Raw genomic sequence first — 22,631 nt, forward strand, 5'->3', positions numbered from 1 at the left:
ACAAAGAGACAAAGAGAGAACAAACACCCACGTGAGACATGAATGGGGAGAGCAGTGACATCTGCATGTTTATTTCATTCCACTACTTCTACGTGGATCTGGCTTTTTTTTTAAACTGGCTTTAATACTTTTCCAGCACAGCAAAGAAATAAAGCAGATATGGCCTTATTTATGCCCACCACTCGGTCCACTTCTCTACTGACAATTATGTGGTTGAGGAATCAAAGCAGATCATTTTCCAGCTCACAAGGCCATGCTAATTGAAACCTGCAGGATGCAGGGCCTGAAGGACACTGGAGAGACTCCCTATCCTTGATTCAGAGGAAAGCAGGGCAGAGTAAAGGGAAAAGTATCTCCAGACAGATGGATGGCACAGTTTGGTACAGAGTCAGAGCCACAGGGCCCACCAGGGGGAGCAAGGCCGGCTCTGCTTTGAAACCACAGCAGTTCTTTTGCAGAGCTTAAGCGTTTTACATTTAATCTAATAGCTTTAGTGGGAAGTAGCGAGAGGAAGTGCTGCAAGAACAGATTAAGTTACCCAACATGATTTGGGCCATGACAGCATATTAAGAAACACTTGCAAACTGAAGCTTTAAGTTCACACACACATATATAAACACACACACACACACACACACCTCATAGTTGATGTCCATGCCAGCATCCAGCAGCACCTCCACCACAGACAGGTGTCCGTTCCGGGAGGCCATGTGCAGCGGTGTGTGTTTCTTGGTGTTGCAGCTGAGCAGGTTGGGGTGGGCACTCAGCAGCAGCTTCACTACCTCCAGGCGTCCATACAGTGCGGCCAGGTCCAGCGGGGTCTCAAACTTGTTGTTCCTCATGGTGGGGTCTGTCAGCTCCTCCAGCAGCAGCCGCACCACCCGGGAGTGGCCATACTGGGCAGCGCAGTGCAGTGGCGTTTCGTTGTCATTGTTCTGTTGTGGGCAGATGAACATGTGAGAAGCAGCACAGGAGACAGATACAGACACATACAAAGGAAACAGGAAACAGGTGAAAAATAGAAGAGATTAAGTGGATCACAAGAGAAAGGACATGGTTTGACTCATGTTTGTTAATGAGTTAGAATAGGCGCCTCAGTGGAGTCATTGCGAGGTTAAACCAATCAGTGCATAGAAGCCTGTCATGTTAGCAGATTAAAAGGTCATGAAAAAGCACCAACCACAATAAAGCACATAGCGAGGCCTGAGGGGAATATCTGGTAGAGAGGCGGGGGCTGGGTGGACGACTGGCAGACATACATGGACTAATGAGGACAGGTGTTGAGGAAGGCACTGAGTGCCAGGGGCAGCGGGGTGCTAGCAGAGGGGCACAGACACCCAGGCAGGTGGGGAATTAGCAGAGACATGGGCCACTTGGCCACGAGGTCGGAACGACACAAGCATTGTAAAGTCACACAAAGACAGAGACCTGGCCCATTACTCTCATCCTGTCGGGACAGGCTGTCACATCTATTGTTGCTCTCTCACCAGAGCACAACCAAAGGCAACAATCGTGAGAGTTTTAGACTTTAGACAATCAGGGGGAAGAGATGAGTGCTGTATTTCCACATACTGTAACCACATGTGAGTGAGGCCTGTGAGGTACAGAGCATGTGCAGTGAAAGTGGTATTGCAACTGAGAGAGAGCGATTGCATGATAGTGATGTAAAGCAAAAAATACATTTACACATCGAATACTGTCATTGTGACATTAACAGCATCATCTTCATTATCTATTAATCTGATGGCTGAATCTAGATAGTTGAAAATATCTATCCCCATTGCAGTTGTCTTCAAAGATAAACAGTTTACATAGAAGCCTGAGAAAACAAGCACATTTTCAAATTTAAGAAGCTGGAACCCGGGATTGTGTGGAATCCAGAATGATCAATTACTATTCTATACAATAATATACTATATATTAATAAACATATATAAATAAAACTTATATAAATAACAATTTTCATAATTAATTAATTAACTTTTTAAATGTGTTGGGGTGTGACAGACAGATACATTTTAGGTTGTATTTTGGGCTTTAGAAAAGGCAAATAACATTTTTCATTGTTTTCCGACATGTTATAGATCTGTTAACATTAGCTTGACTAACCCAATAAGTGCAAGTTGGAGTTGACAGAAAATAGTTAAGACTATGAATCTGTAAGAATTTGTATAAAAATCAGCAGCCAGTAATTGACTGGTGTTAAACTACATATTATAATCACAGTTAATTATACAGTATAGGGATTAATCCTGTGCATAATTTATCAGCGCACAAGTCATCTCTGCAACGTAGCCTTTTGACATGTGTTTCCCGAAAAAAATCAGCATTGTAGAAAAACAAGCTAAAAACAGTCAAGCAGGCAAAACAGCAATTAAAAAGCAGTGATTACACTATAAACTCAGTAAGTGGTGCTTATTGGATCTAAAGACTCACATGCAGCAACAAGATCAATGTCTAATAGACCTGAGAACCTCTGACACTGTTGTTCCCTACCATGAACAGCCAGCAGGGGGCAAACCCTGCAGCTCATGAGCTTAACTGAGATGATGGCGTGGGAACACTCTCCCTCCTAATTAAAGAGAACTAGCAAACAATGACAACATGACTGTCATAACTAAGACTGTGGGGTTATATCTAAAAAAGGGGAAATCAGGGAGTACAGAAAAACCTCTGTGTGTGGCAACCAAAGCCCAGAAACAATCACTGCTCTCCCTCTATCAAGGTGAGACAGAAATACAAACATGTGATTCCTGGCAAGAAGCAAATACTGCCTATGGAGCTGTCTGGCTCCAGTCAACATTGTGCAGAAATGGGTGTGGCAGATAATGCCAGCTATGGAGGAGGAAACACATGCTGAGAGTCTGTCATTCCAGACACGCAGAGCCACCTACAAAGGGGCTGACAGCTGGCATGAGAAGCCCCCACATGGACATGCATGATGCCAGTACGGGCGACTCCCAGAGCAACATGCCAGCTGTGACGCTGAAGACGGGACGTCGTGTGGAGGGCACTTTTACAGGTCTCTGTTGACGTTCACTAAGACCTGCTGCCAGATGGGATCAGCAGGTATCGTCTTCATTGTTACAGGAAGCGAGCAGGATGAGAGAAAGAGAGAGTGAGTATTGTACTATTCTGGCAAAGCATGTCACAGCTTGAACAGAGAGAAAGGAGGTGGAGCTTGGAGAGACAAAACGACACCTGCCTGTCAAAAGAGGCTCGCTGAGAGAAAAAAACAAAACACTTGAGTTAATTTAACTGAACAAAACAAATGAAAAAAAGGGTTTAAAACAGCCTTTCTCAGTTTTCAGTGCCTGGGTGATTTTGGATTTGAATACTTCTTTCTCCTTTCTGCAATATCTTTGTCTGAAAACAAACCCACATGTACACACATATGCACACTTGCAGAGGAACAGCAGGACCCCACATGAAGAGAGCAGGCCGCCTTTCATCTCTAACGCACCATTGAACATTTTTCACAGCTTTTTAAAGAGATATACTCAGAGTATTTAGACGACTTCAGCATGCAAACATACATGCTGTGATTACATCAGCATGATTCACTTCCTCAAATATGCAGGTCTGCTGTCTCAGTGGTAATCCAAGTAAATCTAGCGCACACAAATTTAAACAAAGCATCCAAAACAACTGACAAAACAAAGGCCAGTGGAAATTTTGTAAACGTGTACATCATTTAAACATGAAGTGTTTTCTCACAATGTAAAACAGAAGTGACAAAAGACACTCGACGGACCGATGGACCGATGAGTGTCATCACGTTAAGTGTCTTCCTTGCCAGTGCAGCGGTCGGCCCACCGTGTAGTAATGAGTCAGCAAACATCTGATGGTTTTAAACGTGGCTGACCACACACTTGAGTCACTGATAGGAAACAAGCAGCAAAGTGACATCGAGCCTTGCTTTACCTCCTTTGATGTAAGCTATGCTAAGTGTGTTATTCATACAGGGTGCTTCCACTTCAGGGCCTCTCAAGGAACTCCCAAACAACTCCCAACTACTTCCATCACAGTGGTTTTCTTTTTTTGCACTCTAAAGCAGTGGTCCTCAAAGTCAGTTCTGTGGACTCCAAGGGGTCCTCGAAGAGGTACAAGGGGTCCCACAATAACAAAATGTGTGATTTTGGTCATTCTGAGAACATGGCGACGCAGGCAGATGCAGTGGCTTGTCTACATTCTCTCGAGTATACTGCAGAGATGCCTTTGAAAATCTCATTATACATCGTACAATAACAATAAAAACTAATCTATTCATACACTTTCTATAAACATCCAGAAGCCAAAATCGTATCAAATGGGGACTAATTTGTGGTAGTTTAGGGGTCCTTGACATAAAAAGACTGAGAAGCACTGCTTGAAGGATATGGCTAGAGTTTTCTTGCCTTAAACAGAACTACTCTCCAGAGACTTAAAATCTGATAGTTATTTGTCTTTGGAGTCGTTTCTAAACAAACGACTGTAATCAAACTCTTTGTTGCAAACAAACATGTCAGTCAGTGCAACGGTGTGGCTCATTGCCATGGTTTTTGGACAACAATGGAGCGCTATGGCACAGAGGAATGAGATATACCACACACACACACACACACACACACACACACACACACACACACACACACACACACACACACACACACACACACACACACACACACACACACACACACACACACACACACACACACACAACTTGTAAGTATATATATAATAAGGCATGTTTATAGATACAGTATTTGCAAAATTGATCAAACAAACCACTCAGTCTTATATAAAAAGTATAATTTCACTGTGCATAACTTCTAAAACATGATATATTGATACAGTCACACAATTACACAAATCTATCATGTCGGTGCCAGTAATCACATATTTGATGCATTGCTTGTAACTGAATTTAATGTAATCTGAATTTCAGAAACATTTATGATCTATTTACTGTAAGTCATGGGAGGATCATGCTAATGGATATAAGCCACAACCTGAACAACAACTTCATAACAATCAATTTACTCCTCCGCAACTGCAGGAACAGGGTTCGTATTGTTTCCTTCTCACATTCAAGCCTAAGAGGCAAAAAACAGTCTGTCATAAAGGAACTGAAAATGTGTAGTCTGCGTGGTTTGAAACAAATTTTAATGGACCGACCTGACCCTGCAGCAAAAAAAAATCCCCCTTTAAAACCATAATAATAAGTACTATAATAATGTGTGATTTTCTGTGTGACACTTTTATATTATTATATAAGGACTCAGTGACTTCCAGCATGAAATCTCACCCTATAAAAGACCAGGATCAGCTTTATCTCCAGCGTACTACCACAGGCCACGTGAGCAGTCAAACAATCATGTACTAACAAGACACAGCTCTGAAGGCTATTACGCAAAATGGCACCAATGACTAGCAGCCTCGCTGGGAGAGGGATTAGAATTCATATGGCACAGCCAAGATTTCCTGGACAGTACATGTTTTTTACTGTGGTGCCACATGCAGCATAAAACCTCATCCTGATTTGGACCTCATTGCATGTCAAACAAGAAGAGATTAACATCTCCGCTGGTGTCGGCTGCTGATTGATAAACACTTGCCAAACCTAGAACATCTGGAGATTATACTCCATTGTGTTTTCATGGTACAGAATATTCTGAGAGGGGAAACGAGGCACGCAGTGACGGGGAGAACGATGGATGTTATGATTCCCACAACCTGGGGCTGGGAGATGGTAACACGGTTTGACTAGTGACCTCTGTCACGTGATGTGCTGGCTGGCAGCAGAGCGAGGCAGCGGTTACGTCACTCTGGCCCCTGGTGGTGGTAGTAGTAGTGGTGGGTGGTGGTGAGGGGGTGGGCTGAGCAGCTGTTGCAGCTACTGTGCCAAAGGGCTTCCCATGTTCACTGCAAGCCCAGTGTCCACAGTCATCTGAAACCCTGCTAGTTTTTGTTTAATTATACAATTCATGGATCCCTCAAATATATGAGAGGGTTTCCTCACCATTTTTAATTTGTAAGAGTGATATGCACAGTTTTAAAAAATGTATTATCCAGCTGTGGATTGTGTAACAGTAACTACAGTATATAAAAGTCTTTCTGTATTTTTCTAGTACTGAAAGGAGCCAATTTAAGGATTAGTTGATCAAATGAAAACAATTCTGATAGTCATTTAATCATTGAAGTTATCTAAGAAGCAGAAATGGAACATTTTTCTGCTATTTTAAGTCAGAAATCTTTGCATGTTTTGTCTTACAAATAGCCCAAAACCTAATTTGTGCTCTGGGAAATTGTGTTGGGACTGTTTTTTGATTAATTACGATACCCAATTAATCCATTAGTACATCGACAAAAATTTACATTGACTATTTTGATAATTAAAAGATGATTTTAAGCTAACATACCAAAACATTTGCTGGTTTCAGCTGCTCAGATATGATGATTTTTTTGCTTTTCTTTATTATTTATTACAGTAAATTTATTATCTTAAGGTTTGGACTGTTTGTTGGACAATATGGGGTATTTAAAAACTTAACTAAATAATATTATTTTTTCATGATCTGACATTTTATAGGCAAAACGTTTTATCGATTAATCAACAAAATAATCTGCAGATGAATCATTAATAGAGATAATCATTAGTTGCAGCCCAAGTATTCTTCCTTGTTTTTCAAGAACCCAGCAAATACTCAATCTAAACTCTCACTGCTCTTTTCATTAAAAGCACAGTAACTGTGCTATAAAGCCTGACTCTGATAATCGATTTTTATTTGGACACTGTCACGCATTCCTGAGTAAACTGGCCTTGTAGTCCTGTGATGAGATGAATGTCTAACAGGCTTCCTGCCATAGACTGTAATTCTCTTTTCAGTGGACTTTTTCTCCATTTTGCAGGAAAGATTAGTTTCCCCCCTTAATATTTCAACTTGATTAAATGGGACACACTTTTCAAACACACCTAACATAAAAGCCGTTAAGATCTTAGATACCTCCCTGCTCTGAAATTCTCCTCTTCAACTAGCAGATGCCTTAAATTGACATACAGTAGAGGACACACCCTAAAACTTGCAAATGTGAAAGCATGGCAATGGAGAAATCAGTCTGTGAAATAACAAGACATCCCCTTAAAGGGTTCTTCAAATATGCTTCAACTCTCTCTTGGCACAGCAGAGACAGGAATAAGTTCTGGAGGACAAGGAGGGACCAGAAGGTAAAGGGGGTAGGGTGTGTGTGTGTGTGTGTGTGTGTGTGTGTGTGTGTGTGTGTGTGTTGTGTTGTGTTGTGTTGTGTTGTGTTGTGTTGTGTTGTGTTGTGTTGTGTTGTTGGGGGAAGCGTTGGACACTGAAGTGACAGACAGAGAGGATAAATGAGTTTGCTGGCAGGCGTTGTGCCTAAAGGAAGAAGGGGAAACTCTGCTCCAGTTGATAATGAGGTGTCCAAGTCTAAAGAAATTACTCCTGCTGTTGCTGTCCAAAACTTTCCCTATGTCATCCCTCTGAGATACTGCAAGCCTGATAGAAAGACATATGATCCATTAGCAGTCTGAATGTGAGTTAATATATGTTCAATGACAACATATTTCCTTCTATTTTTTAATTAAATGTTATTTATTTGACTTTTATTCTGTTTTAATTTGTCCAGCGTAGTGAATATACATTCATAGCGTAGCAACCAGCACTCCTCTGACCCAGCACATCTGAGCCTGGGTCAGAGGAATTCATCTAAACATATATTATATTAGACATGTGACCTATATAGGAAGATGAAGCCTGGGTGAGAGGTAGCGTGATGTGAGTGTGGGCAGACCAAGGGCTATATCTTATTATGGAGTAACATACAGAAAACATGGTGATTAACAAAAAAAAAGAGGTCAGTGATATAAATAGTCTAATGGTATTCATTAGACAATTTTTTAATCACTAACCAGTTTTTTCTGGCAAGGCTCCAACACTATTTTTATTTTAAAAGTCTGTTTTCTTATGTTAAGACTGAGATATTTTGAAATGTTGGTTAATGTTTTAGGCTGAATGTCCAACTTCTATTAGATAGGATAATTATTTATAAATGAGATAAGCTTCATGCAATCATTCCTTAGGTGAGATTATTCTTCGATCAATCAATCTTTATTTATATAGCGCCAAATCACAACAAAAGTCATCTCAAGGTACTTTACATAAAGAGCAGGTCAAGACAGTACTCTTTAATTTAAATGAAAGAGGTCCAACATTCCCACATGGGCAAGCACTTCAGTAAATATGACAAAATTTGAGGTAAAAGGGAGTCCATGACTTTTTTTTCAGGCTGCAACTGACAATTACATCCAATATAAAGAGTGAAAAAATGTCCCTTAAAACGGTCCAAGGTTTTGTCTTTAAATGTCTTATTCCAGTTGAGATCAATTTAAAGGATATAAATCATATAATGCAGAAAATGCTTATATTAGTGGAGTGTGAACCAGACGATATTTTGAGTATTTGCTTAAAAAATAACTTGAACAATTTATCAAAAGAGTCAAAAGACAGTTTACATTGTTTTTTCCATGTAATTTCTATATTTTTCAATGCAAACACTATGTACTGAACAGTGGAACACTGGTATTCAGATGGCGGGGTCAGTCCAGGTCAGATCGGGCGTTACTGCACAGCTCCCCCCTAGAGAGGCGTTTGAAAAATCATCAAAGCGATCAGCCCACTGAGGACACTATCGGTAAGAGACAGCACAGACGTCTAATGAATAAACATTAGTCTGGCAGGCTTCCTGGACCGGGATGAAAGAACTGGACCCAGTCCAGGCTGAGTTCTCCAGTGTCCCTGAAGAGGACCACTGAAGCCCCACAGAGTCCTGGACCCCAGACACTTAAAGCCTCATCATGCACCTTTCATGTCTGGCTAGCTCACTCCACACAAACACCACATCTCTCTACTGGGTCACTCACCAACTACTGTATGACCAATAAGCCGTGACAGTGTTGCTATGACAACGTCCCACCTCTTCCTCTCCTCAGCAACGCCAGCTCACAAGCACAAACTGGGAGGTGGTGGTAGTGGTGAGGGGGGTGAGGGAGGGGGGTTGGGCAAATACACCCATTTACACACTCACACAGACAAGCATGGCATGGAAATCTCTCTTTGATGCTGATGCAAAGAGACTGGTACACTGAAAACCACCCATCCTCCTCCTCCTCTTCCTCATGAGATGGCTCCCTGGTCCTGGAGTGTGATGAGAGGAGAGACAAGATCCACCCCGCCCACTCAGTCACGTGATGCCATCAACCATGACCACAACCAGGGCCAGAGCATCCATGTTTTTGATTTATTCATAACAAGGCATCAATTATTCAGGCTTACGGCCAGGTAGTGGTCCCCAAACTATCCCGAAAGTGTTTACATTAAGACATCATTCATAATCTCAGCAGACCGCAAGACTCAATGTTAAATCCATCCAACAGACTGAAAGGGAAAAAGAAAGTAAGACAAATGCAACCACTGCAGGAAACTCACACTCTAATATATAGCAGCATGGCACTTTAAAGAAATCCAGCCTTCCCATCAAAACGCTAAGAAGATTAGTCCAGGGGAACTGTGACAATGTTCAAAAATAGTGTGCGGCTTTATCTACAGCCCTGGGTGGGTTTCCAGCTCCGTCTGCTGAAAATGCAATTATGGAGCCACTAACATGTTTGTACTGATCTAACTGTGAGGGTGACACCGTCAGCTCGGCAGTGTTTGCTGAACTGGCATCCTCCTGATGTAGACAGGCTGTGGGGTTTCCCCGAGTAGCTGATGCAAATTCTCTGTGGGTCCTTTAACTGAAATATTTTTTTAAAAGCCTGGTGAAATAGTGTGTTCCACGTAAGTCACAAAAAGGAGAGATGAATAGTAAATATGTGACCATAACCTGAAGATACTCTTGGGAAGGATAATCACTGGGTTTCTTAAACGATAGGTTCATCATTTTTCAAGTCTGTCTTAAAAACAATAGTAAGGTGTCCATAAATACACTGAAATAGGTTTTGTTCAGTGTAATCATTCCTCCTGTTCATACTGACCATTAGCAGACTCACTCAAGCAGCACTTACAATGTAAAAGATGAGGAACAAAATCTACAGTCCTCATTATGAGCAAAAATGTGTTTAAAAGCTTATCTGAAGATAATCAGCTGTCTGAGTAAGCCAAATAAAGTAAATCTTCCACAGTGACAGTGTTTTTAGTAAGAAGGAAAAAAAATTCCCTCTTTGTGTGTTGATGAACAGTGTTTTCCTGTTCATCTGCAGTGGAAGTATCATAAAAAAAGAAGGGGATTTGGCACCAAAAAGACAAACTTTGAAAGATACCAACTTGATTTGACTAACTTGATTTGGACCGCTGAAGCCTCATATGAGCTTCAAGTAAACATTTAAGTACATTTATGCATGTAAAGAGAATTGTGGATTTTATCCCCCATCCCTTCCACTGAAAGTGCATCATGAAAGGATCTTTTAGTAACTTGTATGAACAGAAGGAATGATTACAGCATGAAAAACTTTTGTGAAAGTGACTGTAATTTGAGGACGGATTTGATTTTTTTTTTTTTCCCTTCAATCCGATTCTTCCTAGAAGTATCTTAGCTTCCTTTCTGTTTTGTTTCATTTTTAATTGCTTATCTTATTGACCCTGAGGTAATACAGTAGTAAGGAAATGAGCAGTCAGATAATAAATGACTCAATGAGCAAAACATTATTAAGTAATTATACTATATAATTTACCAAGACTAAGGGTCAATATAGTCATGACAGCAGCTCTGTGGGGGTGTGGTACTTTGAGTTAAATGTGAACGTCAACATGCTAATACACTCAGAATAATGAGGCTAACATGCAGTACAGTTTTTCAGCACCAAATATAAATTGGGTATGTCATTGTTTTTTAACAACATTGTTTCTAAGAAATGCAAATAATTCGTTGAATTTCTTGCATATATATGGTGATATTTTAAATTCATATTTGATTATAATTGAATAGTTTGGTTTTTGTAGCTATAGGTCAAATTGGATTGGGCTAACTTGTGTTTACCCTTTGCTTTGATTAATTTAGTAATTGAAAAATGAATTCACTCATCAATAATGAAAATAATAATTAGCTGCAGCACCATTCATCTATAGAGCAAACTCAATCTTTAGCACTACATAGTGAATAGCATACAGCAGCCAACAGTGCTATATGCTGGTGGCAGGTATTACAAAAGACTTTCTGTAAGCTACTCCATCTTTCAACCTTCTATTGTTGATTCTTTTTAATACCATAATGGTTGTTGTAGCTTTAATTGATAGTGTGGTTTGTGTTGGTCAATATTTCCTCCTACTCCTGAATGTTTGGTGCCAACAACTGTACTGCTTTGGGCTGCACATTATACAAGCTTTCAAATCAAATTTGTACAATTTTCTCATCCCGAAGAGAAACACTGACACAGAGAGACTCACAAATCAGCTACAAGGACGGCCATGTTCTCAACTTTCGATAGCATTTTTATATAAAACTCAATTTATTCATGACCCTGTTCAAAAGGCTGTGGTACAACAGTACTGTAAAATGTTTCAGCAGCAATGTATACAGAGAACAAGAGAATGGGAGCAAAGCCTTTGGGCCTCACAGAGAATCAATCATGAATGGAGAAATTTTTTTTAACATTTTCTTAGCTTGTGATATATTATAGAAGACAATCTAAAACTCAATGCAAAGTCCTGATTTGACAGTTGGATACCTTCATAAATAATGAGTAACTGACTGGATTTTGATGCAAGAAAGAAAGCCTTTACAGATCAAAAGGCTGGTACAACATGTAGCAAACCATTTTAAGAAAAACCTTTGGTAGATGGCATGTTGTAAAGCAGTGTCACTTATGTTAAACGTAACATCTCAATAAAATTCAGGATCGCAGGCAAACATGAGTGGAAAGCCAGAGGAGAGAGATCCACCAATAGTGAGTGAAATTAATAATAGCGTCCCCATAACTTTGCAGCAGAGTAGCCCCACAAGCAGCAGAAACAAACCAAAGTCAAGCACAGCAAGCCAACACAGCAGTTGAAAAGCAAAGCACTTAAAAAGGAAATGTTGTTTCGGCAGCGCTGTGTACACACCTTGGAATTAATATAGGGGTCAAAGGGCCCACAGCGTTTGAACTCTTTATGGTCTACAGAGCTCTGGGAGGGAGGGAGGAAAAGAAGATAAGCCGATGGTTTTGGTTCAGACAAGCAATGACTGAATGAATGATGATCACAAATGAGACAAACTAAATAAAAGGGAGAAAAAAATATCAGGGTTGAGTTAATGAACAATCAGATGTCATGAATAGGTAGGGAGAAATGACACAGAACGACAGTGATGTTTCTAAATCTAGCTCATTTTTATAATTATACCCAAATAGGCGTTTTGCTGTCAGGTACATTTCATGGCACATGGCAAAACATTTATAAAGCTCATAATGGGTCATTTCTCCTCATCCCAAACAGGGCAGCCCAGAGATGCTGCTGGTCTGGAGGCTGCCTGTGCGGCAAAGCAGCTAAACCAAATATGAAAAAGTTAAATGGTTAAAATGGTTAGGGCAAACAAGCACTTCTCACACTAGTATGGTGTCAAAGCACGTCACGTACCAAAGTATCAGTAACACGGTAAAAGTCAGACTCATGATGCACGAGGTTAATGCACTCAGGTCACATTCTTTTTGACATTTAGTTCAAATATAGAGCAGAAATTGCACATGCCATGCTGAACTAGAAGAATATCACCATGTGACATTTTGCAGCTAAAAACAACCTCCGGACTGAGTAGGGAAATCATTTCTGTGGTTGCTGACTAATCTGTTAGAGCTGCAATAATGAAACTGCTCGATCACTGATTGTGCTGAAAAGGAAAGCATGAGATTTAAACGTGTCTCATTTTCACTACCTTAAAAAGAAGGGTGAAGAAGCAGCCACTAATGTCTTAATGTGTTCGCTGTAGACAAACTCCGAACAGATGGAAGAGAAAAATCCACTTAGTGCTTAAACCATTTCACTACGGCCTTAGCTCAAGACATCATCAGCATTGAAAATGTGTTTTTTAAAAAATCCAAACTGGAACCTTTCGTGTAAAAGACACACACGCACACGCACACAAACACGGAAGAGTAAATGCAGTGTCAGACCTGCTCGTTGAGTTTGGGGTGCGAAGGTCCTTGGTGAATGAGCAGTTTGACGATATGTTCATCTCCCTTCCATGCAGCCAGATGGAGAGGGTAGCAGCCCTTGTTGTCGGCGATGTTGGTCAAGGCCTCGTTTCGTAGCAGTGCCTCCACCACCTCGCTGTGAACGAATGAAGGGGACAGCGCAGGTCAGAAAAGAAAATAAATAATAAACCACACTGTTAAATACAGAACCCCCTACCTCTCAGTAAGCAAATGGCTAATCAATAGCTTAAATCTTCCCAGTGGGACAATTCACCCTGAGGGTAGACCTCATTAAAAGCAGAGCATAAATAGAGGAACTGAAACAGGATACAACACCACAGTTCTTAAAGTTATTTAATGCTGATGTACCTGTGTCCATTCAGGGCTGCGTGGTGAAGGGGGGTGTATCCAGTGCTGTCCACACAATTCACATTGGGGCCTCTCCAGATACTGTTTGGAGAAGAAAGGATTGTTAAGCTTCCATAAAACACACACACACACACACACACACACACACACACAGACACACAGACACACAGACACACAGACACACAGACACACAGACACACAGACACACACACACACACACACACACACACACACACACAAGCCAAACAAACACTGCCTATCCCTTTGTAAAGTCTCTAAACTGTGGGTGTGACGGATTCTGATTGCTATCTCGGGCCCCAGCCAGCCAGCCAGCCAGCCACAGCTACACCCATCCTACACACAGGTGGGGGTGCACCTTCATTCACTCTCTGTCTCTAGAGAAAGCACAGGCCAGCAGTAGCATGGCATCAGAAAACCAGGAAGAGAAAGAAACACTATCACCACACGGGGCCGCAGCCACGATGAGCTAATTTCATCTATTTTACAGTAACTGCATGCAACTTAAGCCTGATTATTCTCGGCTGAGTCATGAAGCAGAATAGGCTTTTGTTAGGCAACGTAGGCAACCACAAACAAAGCATTAGGAGTGAACCCAAAAAAGCACCGAATGGGTTGAAGTGTAAGCTAGGCCAGCATTAGCCTAGCACTCTCATTCAGTTGAGCTCAACTCTGCTGTCGGCTCATATTGGTTTGTTTCTTTTAATTTGCAAAGAGTGCTGCGGTGAGGAGGAGACAGAATGGCGATCGAAGGGTGGGGGGGTGGTAAAGAGAAATGGAGGGAGTCATTTAAGAAGCTAAAGGATGTCTGGTGAGATGGAGTGCCAGGACTGGGCTTGCAAAGCACTCTGAAAGACCTTAACACATCCTAAATAAATCATGTGATGAGGAAATCCCAGCACTGGTGAACCAAATATGTGAGACCAGTCATTTGCCATACAGAAAGAGAATGGGAGCAAAACCTTTGGGCCTCACAGAGAATCAATCATGAATGGAGGAGACTTTTTTTTTAGAAATTAGCTTCTTTTTTTTTTACCATTTACTTAGCTTGTGATACATTATAGAAAGCAGTCTAAAACCCCAATGCAATGTCTTGATTTGACAGTTGGATAACTTCATAAATAATGACTGGCTGACTGGATTTTGATGCAAGCAAGTAGCATCCATGAATGAAGCCTTTAGAGAAAAGAACAGCACAAGCTAACGGCAAATCATCAGCACAGAAAAAATAAAAAAAACAACCCAATTTGAACATGAACAGACTCGCAAACACAATATGAATTGATCCATGATGTAACTAGTGTGGGGAGTGTAGATGGCTTGGCAGCAGGATGCTCAGGACCCTCTCATCAGCTTCAGTTGTGCTGTGTGACTGTGCTTCACACACTCGACTCATTTTTGTCACAGTAATGGCTGTTTTTGCCCCCTTAAAATACATCTCCCATAATAGTTCTCAGAGCAGTCTGCAATTACACAGTCAGAGCCGTCTCATTAAATAAGTGTCTTGGAGGGCTCTCTGGCTTGCAGAACAATGGGCCTGACAGAGCACAGACACACAGGGATGCACCACTCTACTAGACATTGCCTAAGCTGTTTATTTCTTAAAGCGGGCCTTCTGGGAATCATCTTACCAAGTCAGGCAGCCATGAAGACACATCAAAAAAGCAGGGCGTGCAAAGAGGAAATACTAGAGTGGGAAAATGTGGTGGGAGGAAATGCTGGGGATTGATAAATTTTCTGTTAGCGAGGGGGAAAAATGTGTGAGCTGCGATTATGCCAGCTCTTAAGGCATTGCAAATCTACTTCCTCCCAATTCCTCCAGAACCTGTAACAACATTTAGCAGCTAAGATCCAATACTGGGTTGTGCGTGGCCGCTGAACATATCAAAAAAGGGAAATATGGAGACAGAAACAGACCTCTAGTTGCTGTCCTAGATAAAATAGTTATGTAACAGCTTACAGCAAAACCCCATAAACAAATTAACATAAACATGATCGGAGCGACGTCGACGACTGGAGACTTTAACAGAATCAGGCACAGGACAGTAAAGATTATCAGAGCGGTGCGAGAATAGGGAGAGCCATGGGATTGGGCACATAATTAACATGACTTAGATTTCATTGATTGTCATGCAAATTAACATTTGGGCATTTTTCTGGTGCTTTACAGACAGTGTAATACAAAAGGCTATCTTGTTCTATGTGTAGGGTCTAGACTAGAAATGACAATAAACCTGGGAAACATAACATACATATATTATGTTATAAGACTCAACTTACTTAATAAAAAAAGCAACATGAGAAAAAAACTTTTTTCCATCTTACAAGGCTTCTTTTTCAGTCTTTGTCACCAATTTTAAAAATCTAGGCCAAAATTGATGATGCCTCTGCACATGGGTCATCCGCAGCGGTCATGACTCTGATGTGTCATTGCCAGAAGTTCTAAACTTGCCACCCAGAAATACAAACACGTGTCACGTCAGCCACATGATCAAAGAAAACCCAATGGGGTCGTCATGCTTCGCAAACCACAAAATGATGTCACTCTCTGGTTTCTATTTCTATAACATTATATCTGTAATCAGGGACATGGGTGTTAATTAATCTTAAATCTTCTTGTGGAGGGAATAAAGATGTCTGCTCATGACATCTTTCCACTGGCGTAGTGTTTACATTCGCAGAGCTGCCTGTGGTGGCAGTCCCAGTGTCACGTCCTCTGAGCATTTTGCCAGTGTGGCACTCAAGGGCACGAATCAGAGTGGCGCTCCACAATCCACTTCATCCTCTTACTACGGCTCACAACTAACCTAACTGAGGGACGGGGCTTAGGCCCATAGCAGGGCAATGGGCAAAACAGAGTTGATTTGGATTGGGAGGGGGCACATTCATGGGAACTGACTGAGGAATTCCTGTTTGAAAGGCTGAGCTAATCCTTAATTTCCCTGAGGGAATATCAGCAGGATGAAGCTGAAGTTTGAAAGAGATTCTGGGGGGCTGTAATTCTGTGTTGTACAAAGCCAGGCCAGAACGAGAGGAGGACGGATAATAACATTTTCTCTCTTTTATGTATCTCTCCATTAGTCTACTGATGTTAGTCACACATACTGAAGGCAGTTTAAAATATGTAGGCTTAAACACAAATCTCTGCTGTTTTCTGAAGTCCAAATGAGGCTCAGTTTTTAAATGTACAGAGAGAAAACTAAACTGAATCAATTGATGTTCACTTATGATAAAAATTGCTGAATGGATGGGCAGCTATTTTCAGTTGTGCTGACGACCCATTTCTGGAAATGACAACCAACTTCTGTCTGATGTAGTTTGCATATGTTGAAGATTTTGTCAAATGCCGCTCTGTTGGCTCACAGAATTCACCAACAAAGCAATTATTTAACGGAGGTACAGCAATTTGCAGGGTTGTTGAGTTTTCATGAGCCTAAAACTTTTCCGTGTCACTGGCAAGTTTCAAAGAGATTCTGGGGGAGGCTGTAATTCTGTGTTGTACAAAGCCCGACCAGAACCAGAGGAGGAAGGATAATAACATTTTCCCTTTAATGTATCTCTCCATTAGTCCACTGATGTTGGTCACACATACTGAGGGCATTTTAAAATATGTAGGCTTAAACATTAATCCCTGCTGTTTTTCTGAAGTCCAAATGAGGCTCAGTTTCTAAATGCCCAGACAGAAAACTAAACTAAATCAAGTTAGTTGATGTGTTTGAATGTCAGTTTATATTGATCATTTTAATCATATTTACTCATCTCGGTCAGACCGCTAAGCAGGCAGAAAAAGCAGGGATGCGTTATTTTGCTGCATATTATGACCAGGACCAACCCGTATTACAAGTTCCATTGCCTTTGACAGAGAAATGACCTTTTTGAACACCTGTTAACCATTTTTAACAACAGCTGGTATTCAAAGTAAATATCACATATATGTCAGTAACCTACAATAATTGCAGTGGAACCAAAAGTCATGATACATAATTACATGTTTACTTATGGAGCCCAGGAGAATGGGCGAGGCTAAATTCAATAGTCAGTTGAAGCAAATAAGAACCCAGGTGAGTTGTGAACCCGGTGTCAAATAAACAGATTTGTCCTCTAGCCTATTAGCAGTATGATCACACTGCCAGGGATTAGTCTGGCCCAGGACACTGAGCCCAGCAGTGACTGGCGCATGTCAGCCACCGTCAGGGAAATTGGGCTTAATTATGCACACTGCTGGCGGGTGCTGAAACCAGACACCCCGCTGCCCAACAGCCAACCTGAAGTACCTGCCAGAGCCCTCCAGGCCTTCTGACGACTACACTCCCTGACTTGATGAGCTAAATAAAATCTCGACTTGATGAGTACCATGTAAGGACCACAGAGGACCTACTACTCTAATAAAGTAGAACATACCTATCATGAAGGTGTTGCTGACTGAATTTAAAGGATAAAGCCTCTGTTGTTCTGAGGCAGTCTTATAAATTAAGTATCACAGGGAAACAAAATCAGGCAACTGAATTAAAATCTATGCTGAAACTATGACACAGCAGCAACAAGCCTATGACTAACAAGTCTTAAAATCACATCAGAGGAGAATTTCATGATCAGATGGTTTATGATTATGACCATTTACGGTTAGATCTAGATTAACGGGAAATCCAGATGAGCCCGTATTGAAATGAGGTTGCACAACTGTTACATGAAGCTACAAGAAAGAGTCTACAGCCACTGAAAGAATGGACTTAGATACAGCTATGCTTTGCTTAATGCTATTGACAGCATGCCAACATGCTCACAATGATAATACTAACATGCCCATGTTTAGCTGGTATAATTTAACCATGATCTTTACCATGTTAGTTTAGCATGATAGCATGCTAACATGGGCTAATTAGCAACAAACACAAATACAGCTGAGGCTGATGAAAATGTCATTAGTTTTGCAGGTATATGGTCATAAATTAAAGTATTAGACAAATCACCAAAGTTATTACAAATCATCCTGAGGGGGACACATTTTATAGCATTCCATCAGACATTTATTGAAGGTTTTCACAGTGGTGGGGCTACAGGAAAAATCTGGGGATCAACAAAATCATTAGGATTCATCCTCTGACTACCATGACTGTTTCTACAAAAAATCATGGCAATCCCTCCGATATTTGTTGAGATATTTCAGTCTGGACCAAATGTTGGACCAACAGACTTGACACTGTAATCCATATAGCCATGCAGCTAAAGAAAAGCACCAAAGTAAGTAAATTATAATTTATCGACCCTTGACACTGGGAGCCTAAGCCAGAGAATCTTAAGAAAAGCGTTGGACAATCATCTTTCAACAAGGCTACTAAAACATTAGAAATATCTTTCTGGTGCCACAGTAAACAGCTTAAGTTAAAATGGAGCAGCGCTGAAATAAAGACACAGATACGGTTTCTCATTTGCCGATTCAGTTGTAGCGCACAGCCTTAACAAAGCCTGATTGAGTCTTCATGGCTCGTAAACACACCACAGCAAGCATTTCACAGAGCTACTGTGTTGCAGCAGGAGGTGTGAATAAACTGCATATGTCCAGACTATGATCACAGTAGTCCAGTGGGCTCCGGCAGAATCAAAATGATGGGCATGAAAAACTGAAAAGGTGGGATGAATAAAGAAGAAAAGAAAATGGGGGAGAATCAGATGGGGCGAGAAAAGAAGGGAAACACATTCAATCACAGCCTGTCGTCCAACAAGCTGGCATTTCCCACACTGATTCACGGCAGGCACAACCGCACTGATCTGACTGTTCGCACCACCATCCGCTGTGTTGTTTGCTTGAAAGAACAAGCTGATGTTCACTTGTGACTTAAATCTTGCTGGATGGATGGGCAGCTATTTTCAGTTGAGCTGACAACCCACTTCTGGAAATAACGGCCAACTTCTGGCTGATCTAGTTTGCATTTGTTGAAGATTTTGTCAAATACTGCTCAGTTGGCTCACAGTATTCACCAACATAGTCATCCTTTAATTTAAGTGGAGCAATTTTCAGGGTTGTTAAGTTTTCTTGACCCTAAAACTTATTCATGTCACATATTATTCATGAGTGTGAAAATAAGTGGGTTTCAAAGTCAGTCTGTTCTCAATCTGCTCAGTTAAAATAGAGTAACCAGAATATTTCTTATTGCTTTTCTACATTTTTTGCAGAATCAGCACAGAAAAGGGGTATTTACACATTTTAAAAATATCTACCCCAAATGTGTTTCCTGTGTGAACACACTGAGGGCAGAGCCATTACTCTGTCTCCAAGTACAACATGTTTGAAGTCTGGAGGTGGAGTGGTAGTTGGTATGGGCCCAGCAGGTGGGCAAGAAGACTGCTGAGAGCAGCAGAGTGGGAGAGAGAAAGGAAGACGCCAGCCAGAGGGCCAGATGGAATAAAATGTCTGGGCTGCTAACAGCCAGCTAACACATGTAGGCCGGCACAGGTCGAAAGGGTGTGCCTGACATCTCTGGCCGTTGCTGTTGCACTTCTCTCATTAAACGGGTTCAAAAACAGAGGCCACACACAGAGATACACCACAACCTCTGCAGCCTTATCTTTTCCATTTGTCCATTTGTTATTATAAGGTTTTCAGTGAATGGGTTGAAACAGAGTTCACAAAAACAAGCACACTTAAGATCCAGTGAATGTGTTTGTCTGTTGCAGCCTTTCTCTTACATTTTATTCTGATAGAGGAAACACACAGTGCTGAAAATAATAAATTATAGTGTGTTTCTTAGAAATATGACAACTAATGTGTCTTAATTATCGAGCACTATGTAATGTTGTGAAAAGTACTATTAAAATGATTGTTAAGGCTATTGTTGCTTGACATCCTAACAAAACTCCTAGGCAGCCTTTTCTTATACAAATTAATCAAGAAACCCCTGACCCACTTGGATGAAAGCTATTTTTAGCCTACCACCATTTGGTTTTAGTGAAGATGGCTACACACTGCATGGAAAGGGCGTTATATTATTTGTCAGCTCCTCCACATACACATATGTGGAATGAATCACTGCCACCGAGTGCCTTTCTGCCTGCTTTCTTAGACTACACAAACACAGGCCGTAAACATAACGCGCACAGCATTCCTAACTCAGATGCTCCAGGAATGCTAACATGGTGGTGTTAGATTTCCCAGCTACCACTGCTCCCTCCTGGGTTGAACCAGCTTCAGTTTCTTACAGTTCAGAGGTCAGAGATTGATGAAATGTGACTGCCAAGCCTGCTGTTTGCCCCTGCTCTTAGTTCACCTCAGAGAGAATGATGCATTGCAGTACCGTCAGAGTGGTAGAAACTGACTTGTTAACACTGCCTGCCTGCACAAACAGCAGGCAGTGAGAAAGTTAGCGTGAACTTTGATAGCTACGATGACACACGGCTAAGCACTGAGGCTGTCAGATTCCCGCTGTGAGCCTGTCATCTGCAGAAACACTACAAAAGTCCTACAGCGCACCTTCACACTCAGTTAATTTTACATGCACGCAGATCCTAATAACAGAGAGACTAAGGGGAACGTCTGCTTTTAAGAAGGACAGTATGTGCTTCTCCCTATGCAGCGGGTATTTTCTCAGCTGACACCAGTCTGACAGCATGGGTCTGCTCGGGATTTGCCAGAAATTGTGGATGTAATGAGATGGAATGATCTGGAGAAGTGCCCAGCCCTTTTAAAATGCGAACCAAGTCATCACACTGATAGAAAAGCTTTCCTTGCTAGCATTTACGGAAAGGAAAAACATTTCATAGAGGCCTTGAAGAGGCCTTCGTGATTATCTTATTTTTATGTGTATCAGCAAAAGATACACTTGCATCAGCCTACAGCAACAGGCAACAAGCCTAAATGATACTCTAAATAGGTGGTCTGATTCTATCCAAATTACAGCTCAATTTTCTTTGTAAAAGTGAAAAGTATAGAAAAGCCCCCCAATGGTCTTTAGGGACTTATATGAATATGAAAAGCCATCATTCTACGCTTTGTCAGTGGGACAAAGGACATGGCTGTGAAGCTGGGAGACGAGCCCTCATCTGGCTAAGCTCTCAGAGTGTCTGTCCAGCACTCCATGCATTCCTCTGTTAATTTCCCCTCAGTGGGCAGGCACTCTCCCTGCCAGGGACTTGTCTTACCTCTGGTCTAACCACAGCAGCTGCCTGTGTTTGGACAACCTGGGCCAGGAAGTGCTAGTGAAGAGCTCTTCCTGTAGATCCCTAGGATCAAAACAGGTCATGGGGCCCAAGCAAAAACTATGTCATGGAGGAAAACACAGCAAAAATATGCCTCTACATGGACTAAATAATTCAAGTATCAACTCATAAACAGATGTGCGCCACAACACAGCATGGTAGCACTACAAAGGTTTACACCGTGACCTTACTGCTCGAGGACGCCCTGCCCAGCTCATTTTGGTGTTAATGGAGCACCACGGAACAAATGTTTGGGGCGGCAGTGGTGTTAAACATGCCGGGGTCAGTGTCTATCCCATGGCAACCACTGGGATGCAGCCTCCTGGGAAAGCAGGCATTCCATGGAGCCGAGCTGTACAACTGCCTGGTTACAAAAACACTGCAAGTCTTAACATGCACCCCATTCCAGAGAAAGAACGCTAAAAATCTAGTGGAGACACACACAACACACCTTCAGAGAATAATAATGAAGCCAATTAGGTTGTATCATTCATCTGCACAGCATGTATATATATTTAGTCTATACAATAAACTGGTCATTATTATATACTATATCCTATCCATAAAGCCTGCTAGGACAACAGCAGACTAAACAAGTCTAATTAAATGACTATTGAAGCTACAAACCCATGTGTATGTGCCCTTATAATAAACTGGAGTGAAGCAAGAGTGTAAATAAACACACACAAACTCTTTCTGACATTAAAGCCACCAGTTTGCTAAAGCATCCTGGCCCTCTTACAGATCAAATCTCACCTGACAGGATTACAGGCCTACACTTTCTAACAATGAATGATGAATAAGTCACAGGGCGATGCAGGTTAAAGGGGGGAAAAAACAAAAACAAGACAAATCACACTAACCCACAACC

At 41.4% G+C, this 22,631-nt stretch overlaps 1 protein-coding gene across 4 annotated transcripts in view; it reads right to left on the minus strand.

Moving 5' to 3' along the window:
• The window catches only part of LOC133987405 (ankyrin repeat and SAM domain-containing protein 1A-like), a 63,308-nt gene that overhangs the window by 38,181 nt on the left and 2,496 nt on the right, over positions 1–22,631 (minus strand). For 3 of the 4 annotated variants that reach the window (XM_062426764.1, XM_062426763.1, XM_062426762.1), the window contains exons 2-5: positions 13,550–13,630; positions 13,160–13,316; positions 12,114–12,176; positions 639–935 (exon numbers count right to left, since the gene is read on the minus strand). In XM_062426764.1, the coding sequence (XP_062282748.1) occupies positions 639–935; positions 12,114–12,176; positions 13,160–13,316; positions 13,550–13,630 (598 nt within the window). The remainder of the gene's footprint in view (positions 1–638; positions 936–12,113; positions 12,177–13,159; positions 13,317–13,549; positions 13,631–22,631) is intronic. The other variant, XM_062426765.1, reaches the window with a different exon arrangement.

The sequence above is a fragment of the Scomber scombrus genome, chromosome 10 (assembly GCF_963691925.1).
Source record: "Scomber scombrus chromosome 10, fScoSco1.1, whole genome shotgun sequence".
In the NCBI taxonomy this organism is placed as follows: domain Eukaryota; kingdom Metazoa; phylum Chordata; class Actinopteri; order Scombriformes; family Scombridae; genus Scomber; species Scomber scombrus.